Raw genomic sequence first — 27147 nt, forward strand, 5'->3', positions numbered from 1 at the left:
AAACCTAACCTTCACTCTGAACCAGAACTCAAGCTCAGATGAAACATCATTCCAGTAGCACCCAAGACAAAATTCTTAGGGCTTATATTCAATAAGAAGTTGGCATTTTTACCACATATTCATCAACTGCAGACAAAGTGCACAAGAAAATTGAACCTCCTATGTGCTATCTCTTCCAATGCAAAGTGCAGCGGTCTTGGGTGCAGACCGCTGCACTTTGCTCCATCTTTATTGTGCACTTGTCTGATCTAAATTAGACTATGGTCCCAAGTGTACGCATCAGCTTGAAACAGCATAATATGTTGGCTAGACCCAGTTCACCACCAAACCATCCATATTGCTACTGGAGCATTTAGAACTTCCCCTGTCCAGAGTTAATATGCCGAAGAAGGTGAACTGCCACTGTCCCCGCAGTGAAAGCAGTTGTCACTAAAATATACTTTTAAATTGAAATCCCTGCCAGACAACCCTACGTGGACATTAGTCTTCAAGCCACGATGGGAAACTCTTTATAACAACCGTCAGACTGTCAACCGTCCCTTTGGTATCTGTGTCCAAGAATTTCTCATAGAGCTGGACATCACAGTAGACAATGTTGCCCAGTTACCAATGCAACTACTTCCATCCTGGCATGCTCGCTTGCCATCATGTAACTTCTCCATCAAAGATTGGGGTAAGGCTACCTCCCCAGCTTCTGTCTACTGACAACTCTATACTGCCCATCGAGTCCAGTACTCTGGCTTCTTGCCTGACTTTACTAATGGCTTGAAGTCAGAGTCATCTATTGGATCTGCTGCCATCTTCCCAGATCACACTATATCTGGGGAGATGGGAGATTTCCCATGAAAGCAGCGCATATACAGCTGAGTTGTATGCTATACAATTAGCTTTGGACCACATTAAAACTCACAAGTACCAAAGGTGTATGGTGTATACTGCAGGCTTTATCGGGGATGAGGTATAATCCTCATTCATTCCTAATCCTCATCCAGCAGATGTTACATTCTCTATCTGAGCATTAATTCAACGTTCATTTCTGCTGGATTCCAAGCCACATTGGGATCAGGGGGAATGAACTGGTAGATACTGCGGCCAAATCACCAGAACCACACAACACTCATTGCCTGTTAGCCTCCTCTACAGACTACAGGAAGTTGATACACCTTACGTTACTCTCACAATCTTGGCATGGGCAGGTCACAAACAAGCTATGTCAGATAAAGCCCGTAATCCGCAACTGACAGTGAAGATTGTGCAGGAACCGCAGAGAGGAAATTGTTCTAGCTTACTTCTGCATAGGACACAGTCATCTGACCCATGCATTTCTGCTGAGGGCAGATGACTCCTATGTGTGAGGATTGTGGATCACTTTTAACTATTCATTATATTTTAACTGAGTGTCCATGCTATAGACATGAATGTGTTTTATATTTTACCATTTTAGTCATCTGGTCTAGCCTTATACACTCAGTCAGATGTTATCAGGTAATGACAATGTATTTTCTGTTATTAGTTATTTAAAATCAGGTAACTTTTTACATGTATTTAAAATTTACCTCTTTCTTGTTATATTTTATATATTCGTATGTCTTTATCATTATTTACTTTGACATAGTGACTGCCGACCGGACTAGCTGGGTGGGCAAAGTGCCTGCCTGGCAACCCAAAGGTTGCGGGTTCGAATCCCACCTCGGGCTTGGATCAGAGTAGAAAATGCAACAAAAAAAAAACTTGGGAGATGCAATATGGCCACAGAAGCCAATGCGCCAACAACTAACAAAAAAAAAAAAAAAAAAAAAGACATAGTGACCTAATCCTTAAGTCACTGAATGTCCTGGTTTTGGCACATTATAGCCTCAGTTACTAATGCACCAATAAAATCCAAATCAAATAAAAGCTCCCAGGTTTAAGTCTCTGCTGGAGATAGCACTTTGGTGGCTAGAGCCAGTCCACCACTAGGTCTATCTCTTCAACATAAGCAGCTGTCCTTACAGTATGCTTTTAAACTGAAATCCCTGGCAACCACCTTACGTGAACATCAGTATTTGAGCCATGATGGGAAAAATCTGAATAACACTCATCGGAATACTAATCAACCCTTTGGTATTCAGATACAAGGGTTGTTAAGTGAGCTAAATTTGATGGTTGACAATGTTACCGAATCATCTAGGCAATTGTTCCACCTTGACATGCATTGCTCTCAACCAGTGGCTTCTCTCTTAAGACCTGGAGGAAAAGCTGCAACACCATCTGTTTTCTAGCAACTTTTTGCAGAACATCAACCAAATATTCTGATTTCCTTCCTCTCTGTCAGATATCCCAAAGTCAGAATCATGAGAGATTGGCTGCTGTCCTCCCACACAAAATAGTATCCAACAGGATTTCACAAAAAACTAGCATATATACAGCAGAGTTTTGTGCGATAGAACTATCCCGTAATGGGATAGAACTATCCCATTACGGGATAGTTTACAAAAGTTATATATGATATGCACTGATTTGTCAAGTGTATTTCAGGCTTTATTAACAGTGAAGTTTAATCTTATCCAGTTCTGTATTGGAATCAGGAGAAATGAATCAGCTGATATCACTGCCAAAGTACCCACTTTCCTGGATCTATTTCTTATCAGGCCCCTATACAGACTGCAGGTAAACTATTTGCAATGGCAAGATTCTTGGCATGAACAGACTTCAAACAAATTAAAACAAGATTAAGCCTGTAATTAAGCAGTGGCAGTCCAGCCAGTGCAAGGTTTAAAAAGAGGAGGTTGTTCTTGGTCAGCTCCATACAAGACATAGTCATCTTACATATTGTTTCCTGCTGAGCACAAATGACACTCCCACGTATGAATATTGCAAACCATTCTGACAGTTTTACAGATTTTATGTGAGTGTCCTTATTTTATTGGTGTGCAATGTTTATGTTTTAACACCTTTAGTCATCAATACATTCTGAGCCTTACACATCCAGTCAGATTTTGACAGATAATAGATCTGATTAGCATTATCATTAGTAGAGGCATATGATGCAAAAAAGCAAGCTTATGCAGCACCAGCCAAAAAAAAGAAACATGCCCCCATTTCACCCCTCCATTCGTTCCAAGTACCTGTCCAGCTCAGCCTTAAATTTATTTACGCTATCAATTTCCACAACAAAGGATGGAAGTCTGTTCCACCAACCAACCACCCGCTGGCTAAAGGCAAACTTCCGCACACCTATCCTACATCTGTCTTTTCTCAATTTGAATTTATGCCCTCTCAAATGACTATTCTGAGCAAGAGGAAGAATTCCATCAGCATTAGCATTAGCATTAGTAGAGGCATTTGATGCAAGAAAGCAAGCTTATGCAGCATCAGCCAAAAAAAAAAAAAAAAAAAAAAACCACTTCCACTTCACCCCTCTGTTCGTTCAAAATACCTGTCCAGCTGAGCCTTAAACTTATTTAGGCTATCAACCTCCACCACAAGGGATGGAAGTCTGTTCCACCAACCAACCACCCGCTGGTTGGTTGGTTGGTGGAACAGCATTGAGCATGCCCAAACCATTCAAGGCTTTATACACCTCTATCAGATCACCTCACAGGTGCCTAGTCTCCAGACACTGTAATTTGCAAAATTTAAGCCTTTCTTTGTAAGACCAACCCTTTGTTCCATTCACTAATCTTGTTGCCCTTCTCTGTACTCGTTCCAACAGCTCTACGTCCTTCTTAAAATGAGGCCTCCAGACCTGTATACAGTACTCAAGGTGTGGCCTGACCATTGCCTTATATAAGGGGATAATCACCTCCTTATCCCTGCTAGAAAAATTCCTGTATATCATTGACAAGACACTATGAGCTACTCTTGCAGACCGTCTGCACTGCTCAGAAAACTTCATATCTGCCTGTACAATTACCCCCAGGTAATTGTACAGGTATGTAAAGTAAAAGAAGAGGGTTGACAGATTGTATAAATTAATGAAATTTGTGATACTGCATGCACACAGCAAGATTATACTTAACCATTGACATAATGTGGCCTCAGCCATGCCTCCTGCATACACACTACTTGGGCACCATCCTGTCACTACCTGTCAGAGTAGAGGTAGCAAGATTGTACAATAGCTGATCTGGATGCCTCCTGGAGAGTTACCAGTAGGTTTGGTCTGGTGGACTATCTAATGGCCAGTCTGAAACATTAATGTAAGGAATAGTGGGTCTTGTCATGATGCTCATCTTTACCTCAAAAGATTGCTCATGATACATGATGGAAGAGATGGGGATAACAAGATCTTTTCTCTGGAAACTAAATGTGGATTTCACCACGTCGCTGGTGGAATCCACATTTAGTCATCTTCCACCGTGTATTGCCCTAGTGTAGAGTCCTACAGTTAGCTGGGAATGGAAATCTGTGGGTTGAGTCTCAGATAATTTTGCAGTTCTTGAGCCAGGTGTGCATTCTGTTTTTGAATGCAAATAATTTATTATGGTTTTTTTTTTTTTTTTTTTTGTCCTCGCCTTTTTCCCCGCCTTTTTCCCATTATTATATGAGGTCAGCATTTTTACTGTTTTGGCATGAAATTTTTATGGCTGATGCCAACCTTCCTGATGCCAACCCTCACCCTTTATCCAGGCTGGGGATATGCAGTGGTCATTCCCTGACCGTCCGCATCTTCTGTATTTGGTGGTCATGGGCTCAAACCCTGGTCTAATCAGGAAGTGTGTACTATGCACTGCTGCTCCTGCCCACCTGGCTATGGAGGTGCCTCTAATAATTTATTACAGTAATATCACAAATTAAAATAATTGTTTATTAGTTTGTTTCAAAGTAACATTAATTTGAATTACACTGAGTGGACAGAAATCATGGGATACCTACCTAGTAATGGATAGGCCCAACTTTTGCCCAGATAAGGGCAGTCACATTGCGAGGCATTGAGTCCACTAGTTCACGAAAGCATTCCACAGGTATTCCCATCCATTTTTGCTGCACCGATGTCCATAATTCTGTCGCATTCCTTGGTGGAGGATCCAAAGCTCGAATGGACCTTTCCACAGCATCCAAAAGATGCTCCACAGAGTTCATGTCCAGTGAATCCGGTGGTAAAATCTGCAGAATTCTCTTCGAACCATGTTCTAGTCACCATGGCTCTGTGTGAGGTGCATTGTCCTGCTGGAAGAGTCCATTGCCCTCGATGACCATGAAGGGATGCAGATGGTCTGCAAGGATGGACACATAACCTGGACCTTTCAGAGATGCATCTAATTGTACCAGAGGTCCCAACTTGTGCCAGTTGAACATGCCCCAGACAATTACTGACCGTCCACCTGCCTGAACAGTTCCTTGTTGACACAACGGATGCATAGCTTCGTGCAGTTTCTGCCAGGTACACACCCTGCTATCCACTCGAAATAACTGGAAATGGGACTCAATGGACCAGGAAACCTGTCTCCAATCATCCAAGGTCCAGTGCCGACGTTCTTTCACTCAGTTGAGGCGTAGAGTCCTGAACCGTGGTGTTACCAGTGGGACTCTGGTGGGTTGGTGGCTCCTTCGTTGAAGTTTATGGGATTTGTGCCACTGTCGCTCTCTGGTTGGCTGAAACAATGCGAGACAGATGTCGACCACGTTCATCCACCTTTCTCCACTCACAGTGCTGTCCACAATGAGTTGTTATTCTGGAAATGACATATTCCTGATACACTCTTGATACTGTCGAATGGGGTTAGTGCAATTTTCTGTACCACCGCCGTAATAGACTGACCCATGCATCAGGCACCCACTATCATCCCTCTTTCAAAGTCAGTTAACTCACGTTTATCCATACTGACATTGAATTACCATCTACATGAATGCAGTGATGAGTGTATCTATATATCTGCCAAGCAGTGGGTTCATCCACTAGTGAGAGGGGTAACAGCATTGCATTGCCCAGGAACCAAGTATCCCATGAATTCTGTCCTTTCAGTGTATACATAATGCTGTTTTACTGTTGATATGTTTATAAATTATCAAATAATTGCACCTATATGGTATGATTGTTTAAATGTTTAAATCTAGTTTCCTAGATTTAAACATTTTTTTTTTTTTTCCAAGTTCATCCTTTTGTAATTTCAAAATAATTTCACTTCTTTTAGTGTTGGTGAATGAGAAATTTTACAAATTTGCTTCTTTAAGTCTTTTTTTATCTTTTTCTTTTCAGCACCTACATTGTTCATCCTTTTCATTTTTCTTACATTGTTACCACTACACTGATACAAAAGAAAAAAAAAATCACTTTTTTTAAAAACATCATACCTATTAATAAACGTGTAATATTCATATTACATGTTTCTATGCAATTGTGTTATGTGTATATTGACCACTCCTGCAATACTTTAGAAATTTTCTAGCCCAATAAGTAATCCAATAAAAAAGTTAGTTTACAAATTTATACAGAGGGCTCTTCTAAAATTTTTATTACATTAGTTATTATTGTTCCACTAGACATGATACTCTATTTAAAAAATAATATTCATTTCAACTTTCTTTAATATGTTTTGTATTATCCATGTTAGGATACGGGAAGCAATTGGAATCCTGATTCCCCAATGAGTTTTCCATATAAGGATGTAGGAGCAACTCTGACAAATGACTTGGAAGCAGTTTCATCACAAAGCACTCGTCAGTACCATTTTTCCCCATTCTTTTTAATCAGGCTTAGTTATTAAAATACATTATGCTAGGCGTTGCCAAATAGACAGCTTCAAATCTGCTTGTAGCCCTCAAATATTTGTTGTTCACTCCAGATGTTATCAACTTTTACAGGTTTTTAGTATCATAACTGTATGACAATATTGCCTGTGGTGATACTCAAAGAGAATACATATAAAAATTCATAAATTATATATAAATCTGTAATAAGACCTTCTGAGCCAATTTGTAGCAAAATCTTCATAATATGAGTGACCAGTGCCATATAAAGGAAGCATGCTTAGCATTGTGGTTTTCATTGTCAAGAGACTGTCAAGAGTTTTCATTGTCAAAACAAATAGCCATTTATTTTTCCAGAATGGGCAATATGTTAAAATATTTTTTTAACTTATTTTAGTAATACTAAAGTGCTGTGTGCACACATTGCATCCCCAGAGGGATGCTGTTACAGTCTACAAGTCTCCAAGGAATACCTGTAGGCTGTACATGGCCTGCCAGTCCTTATAAGTTTGACATCCTCTAATTTACAAGGACCAAACACAAGTCAGCATTTTGGCATTTGGTATATGTGAATTTTTATTTTTTGATTTCCTTAAAATATAGAATTTCTTTTATAAGTATGAAAGTATAGTCGAAAATATTTTGCAGTAAGAGATTTTATTTGTTTGCATTTTTTCTCATGTGTCAAATTGGAATTTATTGGTCACATGTACTCATTGTTTTATTCCGTATTTTATTCTAGTTTTTACATTGGAATAAAAATTCAAATAAGTAATTCAAACTTCAGAATAAAGCTATTCCAGTAATCAGTTGTTTAGTTTATTCAGAGAACTTCATGTTGGACTATATAATTACTCCAGATCTTATTCAGTTTTCAACTACCTTGCTTTGTGCTACCCAAATGGTATGTTATTCTCAGATTGCTGCTTCCCATATGTGTTGCTTTTATCCAAGTGCATTTAGCCAACATGCATTTGCTTAAACTTTGTATTTATGTAGTTTATGCAACATTAAATTTTGATTACCATATTTTTGGAATTCTGTCCTCATCTATATCTTGAGAGAGAGAGAGACAAAGGAGTATAAATGTACATACTGTATGTACATTATATATGAAGATTCTTTAACACAGTGTAACCACTTTTAATAACCACAGTATAACCATTGTTAATGGCAACTTTTTAATGACCAATATTCAGTGAACAACATGCAAATTAGCTCTGCAGCAATAAATGTTTTGTTTATACTCCAGCATGATCTAGCTCAGAGTGGTTTAAAATTAATCATTTTAACACTGAATACAATTGTTACCATACCTAGTAGTTATACAGGCTTTACTTCTGAATATGGTTAACATGTGCTTGACCACAGGCCACTCAAGCATGTGTGCTAGAACTGTTGCACTTCACCACAGTATCTCAAGCATGTGTGCTAGAACTGCTGCACTTCACCACAGTATCTCAAGCATGTGTGCTAGAACTGTTGCACTTCACCACAGTATCTCAAGCATGTGTGCTAGAACTGTTGCACTTCACCACAGTACTCAAGCATGTGTGCTAGAACTGTTGCACTTCACCACAGTATCTCAAGCATGTGTGCTAGACCACTCTTGTACATCAGGCCAATCTCACATGTGACTATGCGCACAGTGCAGTCCCCAAGGGGGGGGGGTCGTCATATGAAGAAATATGTCAGAGATATGAAAAAGTGTCTCCATACTATTAGAGATATAATAAGACATGCCATTTTTATTACTGTGTCTCATTCTTCAAAATCAGTTGACAAATAGCCAATTTATAAAATTACCTGATCAAATACAGAAATTATAAATTTATAAAATTTATAAAATTTTATAAATTTATAAAATTACCTGATCAAATGACAGAAGTGTATGGAGTATCAAAATGTTATCAGTAGCCTCTAGAATTGATTCCAAGAGACTAGAACAACATGAAGAAGGTGAGGTCAAGGTTGTCTAGCAACTTAGCCAATGTATATGGTTGCTATTTGGCTTTTTTTTAACTGCTTTTTGGAGCTGACAGTTGAATGCCACCAGCTCTTTTTGCTAACTTTTGGCTGTAAAGTAGTTGTTCATGAAGGCAATATGGATTTTCAGCTGCCCAATATCTAAAAAAATGTTGTTTATTTACATACCCTCTCAAATAAAAGTGGGCTGCATTGCTCATGATTAAACAATTGAATTAAATCTGGATCATCATTCATCTTCTGTAGAAATAGATTGTAGAAATTCAGATGTGTATCCAAATCATAAAAAAAGTAATTATTGAACCATATTTGCATTTTATGTGGATAGAACTTTAAATTGATATGCAATATAACAGCATACACTTCATTCCAATATGTTCAATTCTCTTGATTAACAACTAACAAATATTCAAGGACAGCATTGTAAAGTTGCTCTGATACTTTCAATGTTTTCTGGCCTGCATGCTTTATGCATCTGGCTTGGAGTTTACACCTCTTACAGATGCTGTTGTTCTAAAGTTGAAAATCCAATGTGTTATGGTCTTTGGACTTCGAACACTATCATTTCTTCTAATGTTGAAGTGGCATCTCAATTCACATTGAGTACTCTGATTTATATGAGTGTATATATTTTATTAACAGAGTCGTCTGATTTAAAAATGATTTGACAACAAATGCACAATATTTATATGACTACTCCTGCATTTTTACTGAATGCTTTATTGTACTCTACTCTAGGACAAACAACAGCATCCCCATTACAACAACTATGAAATGCCGCCGCTTTTAAAATAGGCTGGACCCTGTATGCGTGTATGCATTAATTAATTATTATTAGTTTGAAAGAAACATTCAGGTGTGCTGCTCTGAAAGAAAGGAAAGGAAGCCCTATATTAAACATATTTTAATGAATTTTACTTACTAACAGTTGGCTATTATGAGTATAGACCCTTGAATCAGTGATCAAATGTATGTTCTACGAGAGGTCAAAATTTATGGCATATCAAATTCCAAAGCCTAACAAATAAGGACCAGTACCCACTTCATATGCCCCATTCCTTCTAATAATTTTTGCAATTTTTCTTCACTTCAACATAAGGCTATTCCAACAATCAATTATTTATCCAGTGAACCACTCTGTGACTGAAGGCAAATCTGCACTACTCAGAGAACTTCATATTGGGCTATATAAATACTTCTAGACCTTATTCATTTATTAACTACCTTGTTTGGTGCTACCCAAATGGTTTGTTATTCTGAGATTGCTTCTTCCCAAATATGTTGCATTTGTCAATGTGTATTTAGCCAACATGCATTTGTCCAAACTTTGTATTTATGCAGTTTACACAAAATTAAACTTTGAGAAATCTGTCCTCATTTACATCTTGAGAGAGAGACCAAAAGAGTATGAATGTACATACTGTATGTACATTACACTGAACCAAACATTTCGAGTCATATCTTGTTATGGGCATAACAGTAAGTTTCCTTCATAGATTTTGGAGTGCTAAACATGGAGTATAGTGCTTAAAATGGCAGATTGGCTCTTGTTTTCAAAAAAAGTACTTTTTTTAATATTTATACAAGTATTTTTTATTTATATACTGACGACACCACAGTAGCTACAAACATACCTGTATCAAACACAGGACCTTTTCGCCTTTTGCTTGTATTCAGCTTTCAGAGCATCCCTTTCTGCCATTCAACAATAATCGGCTAACGTCATGGCACTCCATTTGCTTTTGTATCTTTGTTCCATCACTGCAATGTCTTGATGGAAGCACTCACCATGTTTGTTGCTGATGGCACCACAGTTTGGTAGGAAGAACTCCAGGTGTGAGTGCAAGAAATGCATCTTCAATGACATGTTGCACCCCAGTTTTTCATAAGAAGTAATGAGATCTTCCACTAGTTGCCGGCTTTAACATTTCCTAGAAAACCAGTTAAAACATCTTGAAAGGCTTTCCAAACTTATTTCTCGCTATCACTAAGGGCACATACGAACTGTTCATCTTTGAAAATTTGCCTTATTTGTGAACCAATGAAAACCTTAATCTTCTTGTACTAAGTCTTGGGAATTTCTCTTGCAAATATGTGAATGCAGGACCATTCATTTCCAAAGCCTTCACGAAATTTTTCTGAGCCCCAGTTTAATGTGGAGCGGTAACAATACTTAGTGTAACCCTTTTGTAATCCTAATGAAATGGCAATCACCTTTAAATCACCACATACACTGTGCTGCCACTTTATTAGGTACACCCCTGCTGTGCACACAAATGGTTTGTCCCACAATATTTCAAGTCACATGACCACAGTTGTGGATATAAATGCAGCAGAACAACCTTTCTAGTTAGACATACAAACCGTAGCAAGAATGGGGAAAAGGAATGATCTAATGGCTCTCTGATCTAATGCTAACCCTAGAGGTCCTATCTATAAAATAGACTCTAGGTGTGGTAGTACATACATAGGAGAATCATATAGAAGACTAAACTGCAGAATCAAAGAACATAAAAAAGATGTACAATGTGGAAGAGTCCTAAAGTCTGACACAGCCCTACATGCATTGCATTGTGGTAGCACATGGGATTTCAACAACATTAACCCTCTCTACAGATAACCAATACAATAGAAGGAAATTTTAGAAGCTTTCTTCATAAAAATGTTCGCAGCCTCAGCAATTAACAGAAACCCGGGAGTTGAATTCAGCCCACAATATTTCCACCTTTCAAACAAGAAAATAGAAGAACAAATGGAAAACCAGGAAAAGCAAGTAGTCCAGATATCTAGAAGAGCAGCCCACATACAACCCCTTCAGACCCCAGAACCAGCCTGCACACCAATCACTGATGATCAAAGTATAACAGCAAATATCATCCCCAGGCTTCCACTGGATCCAGGATAGAAAACTTGGCACCATTCTATTGGCTAATGGACTTAATCCTTCACTTATAACTTAACTGCTGGCAGCATCAGCAAGTAGGAGTCTGTCAGCACGTAAGAAATTAATCTTTATGTATTTGTAACCCTTTCTATTTTTCTACCCCTAACAGCATTGTCTTGATGATGGGTATCAGTAAGATGCCTGAAACGTCACCTTAAATGTATAGTGGTTTAGGCAATTAGCATAATAAACTATTTTATTAATTTCATGTGGTATATGAGTGGTTATTAAATATTGTAATAATCTTTCAAATAAGTTATGTATACAGGGAATCCACTTTACAGTATACCACATAAATAGGAAATGAGGAACAACTCAGCCACATAATCTAATGGACACTGTAGCTGAGTAGTTATAGGCCAAGATACAAAGAAAAAAAAAAAAAACCCAACTTCTAACAGGTATAATTTTTCATATAAAACAGTGTAATATAGCTGGAGTACATTCTAGATCAAACTATGGGACTTCCCCTTTTCCCTCAAGAATGTATTACTTTGGGTTATAAGTAACAAGTGAATTTTAAACTACAGCAGTATAATTATAAAGAAACTGCAATTAGTATCAGCCTCTTATAAAAGTGTACAAACTGTTTATCAATTCATGCACACTTTGCACTATGGCTTTAGCAGCTTTTGCTATTTAATCCCAAGGGCTCTCATCTAGTGAGTATGGGCTTGGCAGACCCAGGGTCCTGAGCTGGATATCATCATTCTTCTCTTTCTTGGTGATTCCCTTCCCTTCTACTTCTGACTTTTATTCTCTCTCTCTCTCTCAGGGTAATTCAGAAATTTTTTTTTTTTTTTTTGGCTGGTGCAGCATAAGCCTCAGGCTTCCTTGCACTATATGGCTATTAATAATAATATTCTGAATGTGTAGTTTCATCCTTGAAAAGAATGTCACATGCTGTTGTTTACAGCAATTTATAACTGAATATATCACAATGACAAATATGGTAGCCAGCTCCCCTCTCAGGTGAAAATGTTTAGTTTTGCAAGTGTCCTATATGCAATTAATGTTTCTTTGTATTGTTCGTTGCACCTCTCTCTAACTCCCTAAAGCAAGATTTGCATCTCTGTTGCTTCTCTCTAAGGCAAGATGGGGAAGAAATTGAACTTCTACAGCAATTTCAGTTGGATAACTATTGTTGTTTTTAAAACATATAATCTAATTATTATCCACAGGAAAATACAACAGTAAACTGGTCTACACTTTGTAACTGGTTCTCCTCTGTGAAGTGTAGAATTTTCTTCTGCTACTGTCAGTTTGTGAAATTTATTTTGCTATGAACTGCATTTTTTTTTGTCCCTCTTGGGGGATATGATCACACTTGCATTATATCTGTAACCATAGTATAACTAGGCAAGATATATCAAGGTTGCACTATATATTATATAAGTTTATTAAATTGCTAAAATAGTTTAATTATTTTGATTTTATTCTTGTTTACAGATGTGGCTATTTTAATGGCTATATTCTTAACATCAGTGGTTCTCGGTGTGCTTATTTATGCATGGAAAATACGGTCCAAACGAGGAAAATTCAGTGAAGAAGTCAGTTTGTTGCATGAAAAAAAGAAACTGAAAGCTACAAATGTGAAAGGTTTGTATATTTATTTTATTATTGTTTAAATCAGAGGCGTGTGAACTTTTCATGCTACACCCCATCTTATTTCAGCTTGCATGTGAAAATTACTGTTTATAATTTGAAACTCTCTTAATCATTCCATTTTTTATTGATTATTTATTTACACATAAACAAGTTGAATAACCAGTGATATATAACAGTGTGAAATAAATTAAATCACACACTAAAATAATATGATAATTACAAGATGAATAATAAATGAATAAAATTACATGATTGGCAGCATTTTTAGTCTTTATATTAAAAATATACTAGATAAATGAGAGCTTACATATGCTCAATATTTCCTGCGTTCTATTAATATTTTGGAAATAAACAAGGAGTTACCTTTTATTCAGTGTGTAGGATTTCTTCTTTCCCAAATCTCCTTATATGAATAAATTACGAAATGATACTTAAAAAAAATTTACATAATTTAAAATAGTTTAAAACTCAATGTATTCCTCACTATTGACACGTGGACAGTCCAACACCCCAGGATCACAGCGGAGAACCCCACCCCGACCCCAGAAATATTAAACCCCCCCCCATGCAACCTTTAGTGAAGGAAGACATTTTGTCATAAACAAAATTACAATACGAATAAAATGCTATTAAAATAAGATGAAAGTACCATAAAACCATGCAATTAAAAATTCCTCACTGGAATATCAATAAATTACTATTAAAATACTATGAGACAAAATAACTAAAAGATTCCACCCTTAAAAAGCGGACCAAGACTTTTCGACTATTGTTATGTTCACAGGGTAGAATGAAACTAACGAAACAGGGGTATGTTGGGAATCTTATAAATAGGAGATTAGTCTTTGGTATGCACACGTTCAAAAGTCCACGAATCAAATACGAGAAATGGTCGACGAACGTTGATAGAGAGTTTTTGTATTTTCATTTCTAAAGTCTCGGCAATCAATAACTTTGTATAATTATGTTGAATACTTAAAATTTTGCCTTCATTAAACAGGAATGTATGGTTTTCATTTATTGCATGGAAGGCTAGTTCTGATGCGTTTGCATGTGATGCACGAACTGATGCTTCTCTTGCCTAACCCTCGAATTTAAAATACATCTGGTGGATCCAATGTAAGACGAATCACAATCCTTACAAGAAATGTGGTAGACAAGGTCATGTGTTAGTCGGGAAGTTGATAATACCGTGTGATTTTTAAGTGTGGTATATAATTTATGGACCGGTTTTGCTACTATTTGCATTTCAGTACCTGAAATGCAAATAGTAGCATTTCAGTACCTGAAATGCAAATAGTAGCAAAACACTGGTGCAGACAAATGATAATTTGTCTGTACCAGTGTTCAACATACAGCATTGAAATAAAATATTTTTTACTAATCAGGTATCCTCTATTTAAGAACCTATTCGTCAGTTCATCTATTTCTATCTGTAGGGCACGTTGTGTGGAAGAATATTTAAACGCATTTAAGAACTGGTTTAGAACGATTGACCTTTTATATGAGTATGGGTGATAGCTACTATAGTGTAAGAACATTCCCGTATTCGTGGGCTTACGATAAATACTGAAATTAATATTTCTGCCCTCCTTTAGCATTAGCATTAGTAGAGGCATATGATGCAAGAAAGCAAGCTTATTCAGCATCAGCCAAAAAAAAAAAAAAAAACACACCACTCCCATTTCACCCCTCCGTTCGCTCGAAATACCTGTCCAGTTGAGCCTTAAATTTGTTTAGGCTATCAACTTCAACAACAAGTGATGGAAGTCGGTTCCACCAACCAACCACCCAACCACCCACTGGCCAAAGGCAAATTTCCGCACATCTATCCGACATCCGTCCTTCCTCAATTTGAATTCCTTCTTAAGTGTAAAGTTTAGAAAATTTATAGACTTTGTTTCTTCTTGTTCTGTTTCCAGAGTAAATTTTAACCTAATGTGCATATTATTAAAAGTTTGTAAAACTTCATTAATAGTGTCATTATCCGTTATAATAAGGATGTCGTCGAGGTATCTACCATAAAATGTGAATTTAGGTAAAAACTGTAATAGATATATATTTTCCAATCTATCTATATACAGCTCCGATATTAGGCTGCTCAAGTTTAAACCCACAGGTAAACTGAAAATCTCTCTGTAAATCTTACTTTCAAATAAAATATAATTAGCCTCGATCAGTAACTTAATTAGCTCAAATATCTCTTTTTTAGGCAACTTCGTACAGTTAATACTATTAGTTAATAATAATAATAGTGTTATTATTTAATAAATCCCAAATAACATCCAGCGCATATATTACATTAGCATTAGTGTATAAAGAAACTACGTCAAGGGAAAATAATTTAGCACCTCCCCCAATTTTAGTCTTTTAAATTTGTATATAAGGTGTCGTAATTCTTTATGCTATTTTTTAATACCTCCCGAAATGGTTTTATAATCCAGTATAAATATGTCGACAAAGCAGAATTTTTGTATGATACTATAGGCCTAATACGGTGTCCTAAAAGGATGGAATCTTTTAGTTATTTTGTCTTATAGTATTTTAATAGTAATTTATTGATATTCCAGTGAGTAATTTCTAATTGCATGGTTTTATGGTACTTTCATCTTATTTTAATAGCATTTTATTTGTATTGTAATTTTGCATTTATGACAAAATGTCTTCCTTGCATGGGGGATTTAATATTTCTGGGGTCAGGGTGGGGGTTCTCCACTGTGATCCTGGGGTGTTGGACTGTCCATGTATCAATAGTGAGGAATACATTATGAGTTTTAAATTATGTAAATTTGTTTTAAGTATCATTTCATAATTTATTTGCATAAGGAGATTTGGGAAAGAAAAAATCCTACGCACTGAATAAAAGGTAACTCCTTGTTTATTTCCAAAATAAAAATATACATATTTCTAAATATTAGTTATAATTAAAATAACAGAAATAGAAATTTAAAGTTTTTAAAGCAGATATATTTTTAAATATTATACCTAACATCTATATATGATTTTGAAAATTTTTTACACAATAAAAATGCATCCAGTACATATAATATAAATAAATATGAATACACTAACTTAGCAATCAGACAAGAATGTTATTTGTTGGTTTGCTTCTGGAAAAAATTTAAATACAGCTCAAATTGTTGAATCAACAAAATTCAATTTGAAATCAGACCCATGCAAATAGGGGATGCATTGGATGTGCCACACCAGGACCCCCGATTTAGGGGGCCCCAATCGAAGGAGTCATCACAGTCTCAGCATAAATGAGGCCGCTTAACCCCTTTTGCATCCGGGCCCCCAAGTACCTTTGCACTGCCCTGTTTGAAATCATCAATAAATTGCAGTAACCATTAGAAACCATTTTTTATTTCAATTTCACAAGTAAAACATTAATTTAGGACATACAGGGTGATTTTTTTTATTTTATTTATCATACAATTTTATTGATCTGAAGAACATAAACTATTGCTTAGAAACAGAAATTAACTGTATTTAGCAGTGCAAGGAAATTCATGCCAGTGAGGACATCATGTTTAATATATCCTCCACAATTATTAGTAATGTTGGAGTGTAAAGTTGCAAAGAACATGCTGAATCATTTATTCAGACCTAGAAAAAAATTTAATCTTCAGTAACTTTATTCAGCACAGAAATGGTTTGTGGATTCTTCTGAAACTCTGCCCTTGAGATAACTCCAGAGATAAAAATCATATGGGGGTTTAAATGATGTGACATTGGAAGCCATACCAGTCCATTGCCATACACCTCAAGGTTGTGGTTTAAATCTCTAGGACAACTCCTACTACTTTTGCTCATACCAACCTGTTGAAATCACTTGGAAGCTGTATCAATGCCATAGCCATAAAAAAGGCACAAAATGTTCACTAATGAAACTTACTAGATAGCTGTGACGTTTCCATCAACAAACACTGGCCAAAAAATGTTAAAATGCAGTCGCCTCCATAGCCAGGTGGGCAGGAGCAGCAGTGCATAGCACATGCTTCTTGATTAGACCAGGGTCCGAGCCCGTGACCACCAAATACGGAGGATGCGGAAAAGTCAGGGAATGACCACCGCATATCCCCCGGAGCAATATGGCCTTAATTGCTGATGCTCCTAAAAACCAAATAACATAACATAACAGCTAAAATGAAGAGAGAGAGTACACACCACACAGTGACAGTATATGTAATGAATATTGTCAATAATATGTGTAGATTCTCCAGAGCCCTAAAATAATCTTGCCTTTTGCTTATTTTCATACCTGTGTGTAAACAAAAGTGTGCTTCATCAAAAACCCAAAAATCCATTTATAATGTCAGGTTCTCACTCTAAGAGTGTGTTGAATTCCTTGTCAAACTGAAAATACTATTCTTTCATAGTTGGTGTTAGTGACTGGCTGAGTTGAATATTATAAGAATAAGCAGACAGTTTTTCAAATAGACCTCTGGGGTTGGGAAAGTTCTGGCTCATAATAACTGCAATGGAATACACCAACTGTATGACTCAAACTTTATTAACATAAATTCTATACATATAAAGAAATGAGATGCCATATGTTGCTGAAAATTCATTTCTTGCATTGTGCATTTAGCCTTTTTTTTTTTCCTGAAAACCTTGGCACATATGAGCAGGAAAAATGATTCCATTAGGACACATTCAATCAGTGGAAAATTGACTGAATGTGTCTTGATGGAATCAGGTAGTAGCTTTCCATTCGGTCATTGGAAAATTGCTACCAAGTTTTCTGACATGATCATGCATTGGCAGATTACTTATGGATATTATACCATGACATTCCAGACAGGAAATATACCAAAGGAAACCATCACCAAATAATAGTGCACTATTATTTTAACTATGTGTATAAAGTGTATTGGTTTGAAACTCTAAAAGCAAATAAAAATGTAATTGTAATCAGTCATGTGTTTTCTAGTGAAATCATATTAACCCAGTGAAATAATATTAAAATCATATTAACCTAGTGAAATCATATATTAAAAATTGTGGCATGCCACTTGAAAGATGCCTAATCTTCGTTTTAATTTCTGGAAAATATTTTGGGCTGTTTTGAATTCTGCTTAAGCAATTCCAATATTTTATCTTTTCTTAATGGATTGCAGTACTTATCATATGTAATAATAAAATTTTTATTATTTTTAATAAAAATTTTAAAACATGCTGTGTGTATGTGTTGTACACCTTTTACTTTAAAAAATACATATATAATAAAAAATATTAAAAATATATTTTTATATACAGTGTGTGTATAAAATATATATAATTTATATATATAAAAAATATATTAATTCTTCCAAAAAAAAAATTGGTTGTGAAGAATAACACATCAATGTGTTATTCTCTTCCATTTTCCAGTTTAAAGGGCTGTAAAGTGTACAAAATGCACATTTTGCACATTTAACAGCCATTCAAATATGTGCATTCACATATTTGAATTATCTGCTTGTTATTTATATAAATATTATGAAAAATAAAAAAATCACATTACACATACATGATTATTAGTTATGATCAGTGCTTTTTTTGTGATGGTACGCAACAGTACGGCGAACCGGCACCTTTATTCACAGTGACATGTAACATTTGGATGCAATGCACTTTGAAATTTATAATATTCCGTAAATTTTTTCACATGTTTACCTACTATTCAAATAAGCTTAAAATGATTTAACTAAATTTGCATTTTTTACTGTCTATTGTTAAGATATTTTTTATATAAAACTGCATAACCATTTTTATAATTCTAAATTACTCAGTCAGACCTCTGTTTAATTATTTTGAATTCCCCTTGGAAGTTACATTTAAAATAGTTTCAGTTGAGGGAAGAAAATTTTTATATAGCGAATGGATTAGGAGAGAATTAACTTGGTACGGCCTGTTCGCATTTCTGGCCTTCAGGCAATTAGTGCTGCTGCGCGAATTAAGAGAGCTAAAGTGATTAGTATTGTATAACTTAGCTGTACCTGGTAAAACCTATCCGACCACCTGTCCCACATACGGAGAAGTCGCGCTGGTCTGCAGTGAGCAGATAAAGGTGTATTCCCAATGGGTTCTGGCCCACCTTCTGCTGTAGTGGTGTCCAACCTTTTCCAGTACCGGAGCCATATTCAAAAAAATTCAGTTTCTTTAGTGTGTTACATTTTCAATATCTTATTGCATGTAAAAGTAAAATTGAAAATATTCAAAAATTTTATTAAGTACAATACATAATTACATTTACTGAACAAAACATTTAATGAGAAAAATTTTTTGATAATAAAATTTAAAATGCTGTTTTAGTTCACTTTCCTTGCTGGTTGTAGGTTGGACACCTCTGTGAATCAACTGTAAGCGCCCCATTCGAGAATTAGAAAAGTGATTCTTTTACCCCATAAATAATCATCTGTTATTTCGTGGAAGTGCGTTATCCACATTTTTCCAAAAATTTTTCCTATCTCTGTTTACACTTTACTTTACCTGAATATCCAAATGATACCAATATTTTGGACAGTTTCAAAAAAAAAAAAAGAAAGAAAAGAAAAAGTTTAAGAACGAACTAAACATGAATTGTTGGCATTTGGTGAAAATGAAGTTAGAAAATTGTCAATTAGAGTTAAATGCAATTCATCAATTTCGGGGACACCTAATTGATAAGAAGGTTTCCAAAGAATTGAAGCATTTGATGAATGCTCTGAGTACAATACCAATTTCACCGAGTGAATGTGAGCGAGGATTTTTAGAAATAAATCTGATCGCCAACCAGCGCTTCGTTGATGACAAAAACAGTTTCTTCACTACTGTGCCTTAAAACTGTGGACCGTCCGCTGATCTGCTGCGATCCAACGAAATATATAGATTCATGACTGCTTCGGAAACGTCATTCAGCAACCGATACAAAAAAGTAGGAAGAGAAGTCAGCATAGGGTGTCGGATGAGAACTTAATAAAAATTTGAAATACTCTATAAAAACTGTATTATGAAATTATTTTTACTTATTTTACTCACATTTTACTTATTTTTTTATATACTTGAATAATAAATTTATGCTTAGTAAACTGTGTTAATATACTTAATTTCTTGTTCTTATTCTAAAAAAAAAAAAAAAATTACTACTAGAGTAAAAATATGGGGGGGGGGGGCTGGAATTAGAGTACTTTTCATATCCTTTTAATTTTCAATTTTTCCCGATAGCAAAGAATGAGTACCGGCACCTATTTTTTTACAAAAAAAAAAACCACTGGTTATGATATTATTAGCTATTTCAAAATTTATTTATATTTGGTGTGCTTCACATCATATGAAATTTGAAACTACATATCTTGCTTCCTGCAGAGTAGCATTCATTATAGGGTTTCATTTTCAAGTCTTTACTGTGCAAAAACAAATCTTTCACATGGTAAAGACATAATTAAATCTTTCACAAGCAAGGTGGCATAAGACTGCAGATGTTTATTGAACTAGTAGTAGAAGAAACAAGTAATCCAAAACTATAAACAGTACGGCATTGCTCCTTGCCTGTATGTATATGGTATCACACCACTTCAAGCGAAAAACTAAACAGTAGTGGGTCACCTGATTGGTTATCATGCACAATTTCTGTATGAAAACCATAAAAAATCACTTCAAAAACTATTTCAATTAATTTTTGACTATGTTTAGGAACGTTTGTTTGTTATTTGGTTTTTAGGAGCATTAGCAACTAAGGCCATATTGCTCCGGGGATATGCCGTGGTCATTCCCTGACCTTTCCACATCCTCCGTATTTGGTGGTCATGGGCTCGAACCCCGGTCTAATCAAGAAGTGTGTGCTGCGCACTGCTGCTCCTGCCCACCTGGTTACGGAGGCACCATTTAGGAAGGTAGAAAAAATTTCAGATTTTTAATAATTGATTAACATTTAAAATGGGAGCATGATTTTTGAGTGTCATCTATCAGGTGCCCTGCCACTACCAACCACCACCTAGTTAATTAACTTGTATACTGACATTGTCAACAGTCATATTACATAAACTACAAAATTTTAGCTAAAATCCGAGAACATATTTGAAATCAGCATGAAAAACTGGTTTAGAAAAGTTTGTTTATGTCTTTTATGAAAACAAAAAAAAAAAAAAAAGTTTGCTGACCAGTGTAATCTTTCCTCCTCTCATCTGATATTGAAGTGAATGTGATTTTGCCTTCATCATTGTCAAGAATACAATAAGAAAACACTCTGCTAGATACAAGGACGCTGTGGTATTTTGGAAAATGAGAAAATAGACTTGCTCTAAACAACCATTGATTTGTCCCTTTGTTCTAGTTTTTTGTGTGAATTTTAAAGTCATCATCCAAAAAGCTAATGTTGATTGGACCCAGATGTGGAAAAAATAAATCAATAATAAATTCTACCAGATCAAGAATCACCTGCAAATGTGATTATCAAACTCATGGAGAAATCAACAAGAAGTGATATTAGCAAGACTGCATATTGGTCATACATATCTCACTCACCTTCATTTACTCATGGGTGAGTGAGGCTCCTCACTTTAACTTATGTCAAACATATTTTAATTAATTGTAATTAATTGTCCACTACTTAACTGTCAGGTTTCACATCTTTCATACTCCTTCTAGTGTACATGCCTTTCCACAATGGTCCCGAAGATAAAAATTATCTTAGAACATTTCTTCTTCCTTCAGCGAATACAGGTCAATGTCTGTATTTCACCACTCATGATTTGCTGATGACAAGCATGCCTGTAAAATGAATCATTGACAAAGAGTTTTGTCCTTGGTTGCCCTTGGGTGTTAAGGCTAACTGGTGATCATACAAGAACAGAAAATAACCCTTCCAGGACTAAAGAAGCTAATTATGAGCTAAAGAAGCTAATCCTAATTCTTCTAATTCTAATAATTCTCAGGGACTTGTATGAGGACACCAAGGTGGCATAAGTTTATGCGTTCTTATTTGCTTTAAAGATATGGACAGTTTCCTCCATAAAACAACAAAAAACAATTCTAATTTACTCACAAAACCAGCTTTCTTAATTATATATATTCCACAGGAGAGTACAGATAACACAGGTAGTTGACATTGTAATTCCAGAAACAAATGCCAGACACATCATCCCAATGCAAATTATAATCCCCTTTCCACCAAGGTGGAAAAGGGATTATAATTAAGCAGAACAGAAGTAAAACGAGGCCCGAAAAATATTCTGAAGATGCCCACGATAGCAAATCTTGTGCAGTTCAAAAAAAGTCAGTGGTCAAGCCAAATGAATCTAGAAACAATATAAAACAGAATCACAGATATGTTTTGCATCTACAATTATGATAAACACCAAATTGAAAACCAGTTGGAAGAAAACTCAGGAGAATATCTGTCCAGAACCCCACACATCTGTCTATGTTTAAAATGCAAGAAAAGGATGTTACTGACCTCTAAGATCTTACAAATACCTTGGAGAATGGCACATTATGGCCACAGATGCTGATGCACCCCTAAAAATTCCCCAAACAAACAAACCAACCAACCTTGGAGAATACCTAGGGGAATCTTTCAAAAAATCTTCCTCTGCAGTTTCATATCCATTAGCCTTTCAAACTTCATGCAGAAGAATGTATTTTTAATTATAACATCATGCAGCAACTCTCGTCTACCTTTCACCTTCTTTGTACTGCAGCTAGCACTTAATAATACAAAGCATAGAGATGCTGGCTCTGATGGAATTTATTATATCATGGTGGAAAAATTTGATGAATGAATTTAATACACACTAAGAAATTAATCCACTAGGAAGTTTTATACAACCATTTACATACTAAAAATTCTTAACCAGAAACAAGTGACACACTTTTGTCGGCAATACCAAAGTCTGGTAAAGACCCTAGAAATCCATAATATTATTGTCCTGTAGTCCTCAAAATTTGCTTGAGCAAGATCTCGGAAAAATTATCAGTATCAGACTGATGTAAGCTCTGAGCAATCATAACATACTAAATCTTTCACAATATGGATTTCATCCTGGCAGATCAACTTCAGAATTAATAATTAATTCAGAATTAATAATTACAAATGGGATGCATCTTTCATCTTGCATTAGGATCTTTCATTAGGAAAGAGCACTTACTGTTGTCAGCTTTGATATCTTGGTAATATGGCATTTTATACGATATTTACCCTCTATGTTTATAGTGCCATATACCAAAATTTCTTAACTTTTTAGCACTTTGCACCTCTATGTCTGTTATTGAATTTTCTGTCTCCACCCTTTCATACCGAAAGGAGTATCCTAAGGGTAGATATCTGCACTATATTGTTCATTGTTAAAATTAATTTAATAACAAATGATATCCTTGTTACAATTTCCACTAATATACTCATTATATAGGGTGTTTCAAAAGTGAATTAATTGAAAAAATGGTCAATAATTTAAAGGTGAACTGGACAGACTACAATATGCAAAAAAAGCCTAGTAAACATGGGTCCTTAAGTGAATGAATCATTTTCGAGATAGCATTAGCATTAGTAGAGGCATTTGATGCAAGAAAGCAAGCTTATGCAGCATCAGCCAAAAAAAAAAACCCCACTTCCACTTCACCCCTCTGTTCGTTCAAAATACCTGTCCAGCTGAGCCTTAAACTTATTTAGGCTATCAACCTCCATGACAAGGGATGGAAGTCTGTTCCAGCAACCAACCACCCACTGGCTAAAGGCAAATTTCCGCACGTCTATCCTACATCTGTCTTTCCTCAATTTGAATTTATGCCCTCTCAGGTGATTATTCTGAGCTAGAGGAAGAATCCCATCAGCATTGAGCATGCTCAAACCATTCAAGGCTTTATACACCTCTATCAGATCACCTCGCTGGTGCCTAGTCTCCAGACACTAATTTGCAAAACTTAAGCCTTTCTTTGTAAGAGCACCCCTTTGTTCCATTCACTAATCTTGTTGCCCTTCTCTGTACTCGTTCCAGCAGCTCTACATCCTTCTTGAAATGAGGCCTCCAGACCTGTATACAGTACTCTAGGTGTGGCCTGACCATTGCCTTATACATATTGCACATTTGCACATTTCTAGTTGGGATCCACCACTGACTTGTTTGTTTAGGTTAGGTTATGCTCATTCTCTCCATTTTCCCTCTCTCAATGCTCTGAGGCATAGCAGGCATACTAGTACTCATCAAAGGATAGTCAACATGGAAAGAGGTTACAGCAACAAAGAGTATGCGGACATGCACTTCTTGTATTACCATACATGAAGTGCATGTATGGTAATGCATGAAATATTACTTGTATGTATGGTAATACATACATACAAGTGCACTGCCATTGGCTTTACCAATGGCAGTGCACATGAGGCTGCACGTTTCTACCAAGAAGCATTTCTCTCTTTTTTTTTTTTTTTTTTTTTTATGAAAACCCCAAACACGAAAGGTGTCAAAACCTATAGTACTTAGTACCGTGCATGGGCTGAAGGAGAAGTATGGGGAGAGGGGGATGCAGGAAACTTTGCTCTAGAGACTAAACATGGGTTTCACCACGTCAAGCCTCCAATAAGCAAAGTGGTGGTATTTCACCAGTTGATGAAAGTCATCTACCACCAAAAAAAGCGCACATTCATCAGGGTACATCAACGCCTTAGAGAACATGGGTGCTTCGCACATGGAGTACGAGCAGGTAGGCCCAGAAGCATAACGCCTGATGTTGAGGAAAGGGTGTTAGAAAGAACATCCTGTAACATCTGTAAAATCCTGTGGTGTTGAAACCAAAAATAAAATGTATTATCTTATGTTTAATAAAACCACCTTTAGCAAAGAATTCACAGCTTTTATTATTATTATTATTATTATTATTATTAGCCATATGGTACAAGGAAGCCTGAGGCTTATGCTGCACCAGCCAAAAAAAAAAAAAAAAAATTCCCCGAGTTATCCCCTGAGAGAGAGAGAAGTATAAAGGAATCACCAAAAAAGAGAAGAATGATGATATCCAGCTCAGGACCCTGGGTTTGCCAAGCTCATACTCACCAGATGTGAGCCCCCGTTATTGGAAAGCTGCAGGCCATATTCAACAAGACACCAAGAGCGAATCCTGTGGCGGGGTGTAACTAAGAAAATTTAATCTACACAACGCAGAAGCACAATTTTGGAATACCCATAAATCATTAAGGAAATCAAATTAATCCTCCGACTCCACAAAGAATTTTGTCTGAATACCCCGAAGTGTATTTGTGTACTAAATGAAGACATTCACATGAACCACACTTATACGTCAATATTCTTATAGGGCTAGCTGAATTCCACAAAAATGCAAACAGAACCTACCAGGCTCAACTTGCGTATATTTTAAATAAAGGTACTACAAAGCAACACACCACACATAAAAAGGAAAAGGTTATAATAAAAATTAAACTTTCATTTATTCATTACACAACCACCAAAACTAATGGAGAATTATAGAGTAGCGCCCTCTCAGTTGTTTCAATTGTTTTAGCTAAACTAGTGCTCCCATAGTCAGTAGTAAATCTTAACAGAAAATGTGCATTATCTCAAATGGTTCATTTGTGGCCCAATGTTCACTGGGACCTTGTTGTTTATTTTAGTTTGTACTTTTCACCTTTAAATTATTGACCATCATTTTTGAAACACCCTGTATACAAACAACTTCATCTCTTATCATTCAGTTAAGGTGAGATCAATTGAACACCAACTTCTAGGAGCAATAAATAATAAGATCCCTATCAGATTTGGACCCAAAAAAAAAAATTACTTTCACCTTTTGCCACAAAAAAAAAAAACAATTGACATACACGCTTTCAGAAAATGGAATCTCCATCCAAATCCTGAATTAGACCTAGGTGATCAAATTATCCTATGATATAGTTCCTGCTATATATTTCTTTGGGCTGTCCCTTTATAAAAAAAAAAAAAAAAAATACTAAATGGACCACATAATAGAGCTCCAAACAACCTCCCTCAAAAAAAACCAAAAAAACAACTTAACCTTCCAAGAATCCTGTCATCAATGTGATGACAGGATGCTTAGAAGGTTCATGGCTACACTAGGATTCATCAGCATGCATCTTGGCAAAACCAAGTGACTTAAAATCATTTGATTTGGTCCATCATAGTGCCACCATCACCTTAGGTACATATAGAATATTGCCTATATACAGTTCTATGTACAGTAGCCAATGACACCCCCCCCCCAGTGGAATTCTGCAAAAAATAGCTGCTTCTTCTTTAAGCAGCTAAAATCTGGTGTCAGACTTTCCATCCAGCGTGGATTCTTCCTCCCACCCCCCCTCTGAACTAGGGTAACTTATATACTTTTCATCAATCCTCTCCTACTAGACTTCTTCTTAGATGTCCTTCTTTTTGAAACTGCTGTGTGACTCGTTTTAAAACGACATCTTTTTATGGGGTAAACCACTCTACTTCATTGAAATATTTCAGGGTTTTATAAAACTTTAGCCACCCAATATGAATAATATACCATGGTTTGCAATGATTTGATCCAAAACAGGCCACAAGTATGTCACCTGAATATCATGCAGTTTTTGCAAGATATTCGAATGAAGTTTTTGCTCTTTAGCAAGTTTAAATCTGCCCGAATGTGACCACTTGCAACGTTACTGCTTACCCCACTTGCAATGTTACTGCTCTTCTCTTCTCATGATTGCTTGGTCAGTGGTTGGTACCACTCCTGCCTCTACATGGCGGGGCTGTTAACCTGGGAGAAGGAATTCCCTCTTCCAGGGCTAAAAGGAGCAACAGTGGATTGCGATACATATCCACCACTAGAGCCCACAGGCTCCAGACTTGTTAACACTGTGTGAGAGCATGACTTGAATTGTCCAAAGAAATGAACCGAAAAACAGAATACAGATATGCCAGCATTTCTCATAATGCACTCCATATCTACATAAAGTGTCAGCAAGCTATTGCCTTTTC

General features: G+C 36.1%; 1 protein-coding gene across 1 annotated transcript in view; it reads left to right on the forward strand.

Annotated features, from left to right (window-relative positions):
- The window catches only part of LOC150081798 (axotactin-like), a 638696-nt gene that overhangs the window by 574413 nt on the left and 37136 nt on the right, over window positions 1-27147 (forward strand). The window contains exons 29-30 of the mRNA XM_090378896.1: window positions 6537-6642; window positions 13052-13201. Of these exons, the coding sequence (XP_090235022.1) occupies window positions 6537-6642; window positions 13052-13201 (256 nt within the window). The remainder of the gene's footprint in view (window positions 1-6536; window positions 6643-13051; window positions 13202-27147) is intronic.

The sequence above is a fragment of the Mastigoproctus giganteus genome, chromosome 8 (assembly GCF_048544385.1).
Source record: "Mastigoproctus giganteus isolate SK-2022 chromosome 8, ASM4854438v1, whole genome shotgun sequence".
Classification (NCBI taxonomy): Eukaryota; Metazoa; Arthropoda; class Arachnida; order Uropygi; family Thelyphonidae; genus Mastigoproctus; species Mastigoproctus giganteus.